Here is a 5,989-nt window from a genome sequence, read left to right as displayed (position 1 = left end):
AAAAATAGATTTTCATTTTTACTTGTCACTTTTAGCATATCAAGCGAAGACAATTTTTTTTTTTCTGTTTTACCCATAGTAATAATTATTCACTTCAAATCATTTTTCAAATCTAATAAAAATATGCATTAATTAATATGAGTACTCTATTTATTATTTTTTAAATAGCGTGAAAAATTTAAAGTAAACAAGTAAATGTGAACGGAGGGAGTATGTAAAAGTGAATGGAGGGAGAATATATTCTCATCTTAATTTGTGACTCAACTATAGTGATCAATATAATTTGAAGTAGGGCCGGGACGGATAAGTTTTTTTTTTTTTCCTTAAACCTAACTAAAATCGTTTCTCATTTAAGCTCGCTACTTGTAGTGTAGTCTGTAGGCCATCTCATTTAACTATCCACCTAGTGCTATCTTTAGCTTTTACATTTTTTCACACGAGAGACATAGAGTGGAGGGCTGGTTATTTAAAACCTTAGTCAGTTTATTTCTTCTTCCTCTTGGAAGGATCTTTGAAGTTCAAGAAAAAATGGCAAAGATTTTTGGGATATTTGCATGCTTAGTGATTGTGGCTTTAGATGCTGTAGCTGGGCTTCTTGGAATTAAAGCTGAAGCAGCTCAAAACCAGGTAATATCTCATGGCAATCTCATTATTGTACCAAAATTTGCAACACTAGGAAAAAAAAAAATATATAGTGAGGCTTCCTTCTACCTACAAGTTCGGCAAAATTCAATAGTGTTGGTCCAAGTCCTGTATTTTTGCTTAAAAGTACAGTTAATATGTAAAAATAATTTATAAAGAACTTAGTAAGCTAGTACTTTTTAAAAAATTCAAATTCATAAGCTCAAAATATTTTTTACGAATTTGGCAGAATCCAATAGCTTTTTACACTACATTTATGTAAAAATGAAATCATTGATCTTATTATATGTCAAACTCATGTTTAATGCCGAAATTAATCAAATTCTTTCTTTATCTTTTGTGGTATTGAAGGAAAAACACTTGAAGCTATGGTTTTTCGAGTGTAAAGAGCCAAGCCATGATGCATTTATTCTAGGTTTAGCTGCTGCTGGTCTTCTATTAGCTGCTCATATTCTTGCTAACCTTGTTGGAGGTTGCAACTACTGTTACTGCACTGGTGATGACATTCAAAAAGCACCTCCAAGTAGACAATTATCTCTTGCTTGTCTTCTTTTCACATGGTACGTGATTAATTAGTTGTTCAATATTCTTTCATTTCGAAAATCAAACTTGAATGTGACGGACTTTCTCACTTTTAGTAGGCGTTTGGCTATATAAATAAAAAACTTTTTCACTTTTTTTGAAATTTTGGAATTGGAGTTGGAGTTGAAATTGTGTCTGGCCATAGTTTTTGTAAATAGTATCTTTTTTATTGAAATGTACTTATTTTAGTTGTTAAAAAAGTGAAAAACTTAAAAAATAAGTTTTTCTTATTTTTCAAATACAACTTGACTCATGGCCAAACACTAATTTTTGAAAAAGTGAAAAAAAAAAATCGGAAAAAAGTGAATAATTGTTATGGCCAAATGGGTACTTAATTTTACATTTTTTAAATTTTAGCAGTTCCATATTAAACATTCTCTATTGCTCATAATTTCACATGTGGTCATTAATCTTATCAGTTGTTAGAAAAGTCACAAAACAAATTTTTTATTTTATTAAACTCATTAAAATTTATCAATTTATCAGAAAAAATTTAAAAAATATTGTTATCTCATTAAGATTACTGAACTATGTGTTAATTGTCCAGAAATACAACTCATCGGAAAATCAATTTTTCTTCACCGAAAAATGAAACGGCAACAACTTTTTCTTTTTAAAAAAAGAGAGTTGCTAAATTGTCACACCAATTTTACTCAAATTTGGCCACACTTATGTAAAAATAACTATAATCTCTATTGTATAATTTTAAATTAAGATAAACTTTAAGAAGAAAAGATAGAAATGACATTAAGTAAACGTAAATTATTAAATTTGACCTAAATAGTCATATGAATTTATCCTATTTGAATCATTATGGCCAAAATAATATGGCAAAAAGACTTTATTGTTAAAAAAATATTCAAGTAGGTGTAAATTTAACTTGTATTGTCTCGCTCCTGATTGCTCCACACAGTACTACTAATTATAAGGTCAGACACTATAGGGACCTTTTACCTCTTCGAGCCCCACACTACATTGGGGATGGGATAAAGGAAGTTGCTCTAATCAAAGATGTTTACCGTGATTTGAGGCAATTGCTGGTATAACCCAAAATTGAGAAAACAAAAAGTAAAGATATTACTACCGTCTAATTCGTTTCAATTTATGTGCTGTAGCCTGTAGTAACGAGGATGTGAAAATTAAAAATTATACTCTCTCCATTTCGTAATAAGTGCTTACACACCCCCGTGATTTACTTTTAGAAAATTAAGAGTGTTTTTACTAACTTATTCCTAATTAAATGTCAAAAAAAAATGCTTAATGATTTTTGATTGCGTAAATAAGGGTCATTTTAAAAAGATTAATTTATGTTTTGAGACCGTTTATTTTGAAACAAAATAAAAAGCCTAAAAAGTCACTTATTATGGAATGGAGTTTATTACGGACCAAAAAGAAAAGCAAGACACATTTAAAATGAGAGTAAAAACATGTAATAGTAAAACCATATAGGAGAGGACGTAATTGACATGCTAAGTTCAGTTGAGATTTCAACCGATTACCAAAGGGTTCACTCAATGGGGAAAATAGGTCGACTGCCAATCACGTCCCAGTCCATTTTAGGGGCGTGACACATATAGGTGAGGAAACGTAATTGTCTTATTTCTTCGTTTTTGTTAAGTAATATGAGTCTATATCATGATGATTTGCTAATGTGTTTGAATTACTGGGTTGATCAGGATCATAATGGCAGTAGGAATGGGAATGCTTGTTATTGGGACAATGGCAAACAACAAATCAAGAGCTTCATGTGGATTATCACATCATCATTTCTTCTCAATTGGTGGAATTTTGTGTTTTGCACATGCCATCTTTTCCATAGCATTCTATGCCACATCTACTGTCACACTTGCATAGTGTCACATTTTCCTAATTTAGTTTACTTTACAACGCTTTTTATTTTATTTTACTTCCGTTTTTATTTGTTTGATCTTTAAAAGATTGGTGATGTATGTGCTGATAACTATCGCTTTACATCAAAGTTGTAAGAATTAGTTTTGGAGACGATGACTGATCCAGGGCGTTTGTTTGATGTTTTAAAGTAATGGCAATTGCATAATTAATTTTTGAGCAGCATATTGCATGTCTATGTGCAGGGGAGGAGGTAAAAAGTATAAATACGGGTTCGGCTGAATCCATTAATATTTTCTCAAACAATACTTTTGTATTAATAAATTTGTTAAATATGTACACACATGAAATTTAGAATCCAGTTATTAGTACTGAAGTCGTACGTAGTTCTAAAATTCAGAACTCATAAAATTGAAATTAATTCTTGCTCTGCCTCCACCCGTGCATGTGTGTTACCCATCCTACAAGTGTGAGTTAATTTCACGTATGATTACTAAACTTTATCCACTAAATATATAGTACTAAAGTCATACAATTATTTTTTGTTTATATTAAACTAATTGAACTTTATCTATTATAATAGTTAACTAACTAATAGGGGGATGTAGCTCAGATGGTAGAGCGCTCGCTTAGCATGCGAGAGGTACGGGGATTGATACCCCGCATCTCCACTTCTTTGTTTGTTATTTTTTTTCTGTTATGAATAGATTTCTCTTTGTGGAGAAATAAATTACTCCTCCTCATTTTATTTATGTGACCCTTTATTCTCATAGTTTGTTACATTTTTTGATACAATCTAACTTAAATATTCTCATTTTATTCTTAGTTAGATTCTTTATAACTATATATTATTTATGTTTTGTTCTAGACCATACATTTCAACTTCTTGTTTTTTTTTTTTTTTTCCTTAAAAATTGTTCCATATCAAATTGTGACACACAAATTAAATAAATTGAGACGGATAGAGTACAAATTTTGTGAGGTTTGATGACCTATTTACACTCTCAGATTGCTGAAGACATCTATACACTGAGTTTTTATGTTTGCTTTCAAAAAGAAATAATGCTCAATAATGTGAAACATCGGGCAATCAAGTCCTTGAACGAAAAATCTTGCCTTAAAAAGCTGAGGTGGATATACAGTGCAATAAAGAAGTTTCATTATGTAAACAAGTTATCTGATGTTTGTTTCAGACTAATGAATGCAAAACATGTCGTTAATTTGTAACTTTTAACGCTGATGGTAAGGTCAGATAAGTGTTTTGGACTTTAATCATTCACTTAATATAAACTAGATTAAAATTACAAACACAGTTTGCATCATAATATATGTTCAGGCAGTTAGCATGCATAATGCTAAAGAGTCCAACCCAAAATAACATATACAACATAACATTCAAACTTGCTGGCCCAAATTAAAGTAATAACGACCAAGAATTGCGGCCCAAACAGAGTTAAACAACAAAATAAAAGCAAAGCCCAATAACAAAACATAGAGAGAGGTAAGCCCAAACCTCTAAAAATAAAGGGATTAGGGACTTTGAGCCCACTTGGATATATATTACCTTTATACTAAATATACGGGTTCGTATATACCAAAAATATACAGGCACTGCATATACCTAGTATATTTGGTTATATCATCTGTATATTCAACCTTTTTGTAAGCAAGAAATCAATATTTTTTCAGTTCAGAGGCAAGTCCTACTCTATTTAGCTTATTGTTACCATTTAAAGGGATACAAAAGCAATTTCAAGACATAACACTAGTGATATACCGCATGTATGCCTTAATGTACAAATCCTTGTATCCCAAAGGCATACAAGGACTGTATATTTTAGATATACCTGAGTATATCCCCCACATATTCAGGTGTAGACTCTTATCTAGACATAAGCAGCATGATATTTCAGTTTATTTGACATATTTTATAAGGCTAAAACAGTATTTCACAAAACAAAAAAAAGGGGCACAATACTCAGCAATAATATCAATCAAAAAATGTACACAAAGGATCCTTATTTAACATGGTAATGTACCAGATGCTTAGACATATAGGACCACATAGACATATCATGAGTTTTGACACAGCCAGACTTTCATGGTTTACTTTGACATAGTACATGCATTAAGAATAGTTTTCCTTTGCTCACGGTGTGTCATGACCATAGAGAAACAACAAACATGAGTTTTATACACAAGCAGTAGCAGTCATGCAGGGCATTCTTATTATTTTTTGGACTTAGACCAAACTTCACAAAAAAAAAAAAAGAAGCATAGTAGGTTCATGATGTGATCAGGACAGGTTACATATTATTCATAGGAGTTAGAGGATGAAGAGCATGCTCAAGTATGCAAACAAAACACTAAGCTAAAAAGTACTAAGCCTCAGACAAACAACACAGAGCTTTGGAGATCACATATTGAACCAAGCATACCACCTTTTAAGCTCATTACACATAAGATGCTAACTGATGAACAATAGGCATTAGATGCTCATTTGAAGTCCCAAACAAAGAGAAGCAGTGTACAAGATGCAGGGTACTCAAGCAACAATACATTTAAACAGGGGGTTGAGAAAGGTAACAAAAAAATCTCCAAACTCCAACAAAACAGTGACACTGCATATGAAGTTCCTTTTAAACCAACAAAAAAGCATTTATCAAACTTAAGGATCTATATCACTTTTAACAAATTAGGCTTGTCATATTTTGCACAGTTTAACACATAGGCTAAGTTCCTTATGCAATACTTTCAAAATTTAAACCAACACATACTCTTTTTAAACATTACTTATCCAAACTAATGTGGGAAGATACCCCACTAGGCCTAGAGTTACTTAAGTCTCATTTTTTTTTATAGCCTAGATATGAGTGTATGCAGTTTCAAGGGCATTAAACATGCTTATTCATTGTGT

The 5,989-nt window shown here is 31.4% G+C and overlaps 1 protein-coding gene and 1 non-coding gene across 2 annotated transcripts; both read left to right on the top strand.

Annotated features, from left to right (window-relative positions):
• Positions 1-379: 379 nt before the first annotated feature.
• On the top strand, positions 380-3,228 carry LOC132029302 (protein VASCULATURE COMPLEXITY AND CONNECTIVITY-like). Its single transcript, XM_059418610.1, has 3 exons — positions 380-627; positions 994-1,202; positions 2,901-3,228. The coding sequence occupies exons 1-3, from the start codon at positions 529-531 to the stop codon at positions 3,076-3,078; spliced, it is 486 nt and encodes a 161-aa protein (XP_059274593.1). The 5' UTR covers positions 380-528; the 3' UTR covers positions 3,079-3,228.
• Positions 3,229-3,670: 442 nt separating this feature from the next.
• TRNAA-AGC (transfer RNA alanine (anticodon AGC)) lies at positions 3,671-3,743 on the top strand. Its single transcript has one exon. It is a non-coding gene; the product is annotated as a tRNA-Ala (tRNA).
• Positions 3,744-5,989: the final 2,246 nt, after the last annotated feature.

Source organism: Lycium ferocissimum, chromosome 9 (genome assembly GCF_029784015.1).
Source record: "Lycium ferocissimum isolate CSIRO_LF1 chromosome 9, AGI_CSIRO_Lferr_CH_V1, whole genome shotgun sequence".
Classification (NCBI taxonomy): Eukaryota; Viridiplantae; Streptophyta; class Magnoliopsida; order Solanales; family Solanaceae; genus Lycium; species Lycium ferocissimum.
The sequence above is the reverse complement of the archived record's forward strand: the minus strand, read 5'-3'. Positions and strand labels throughout refer to the sequence as shown.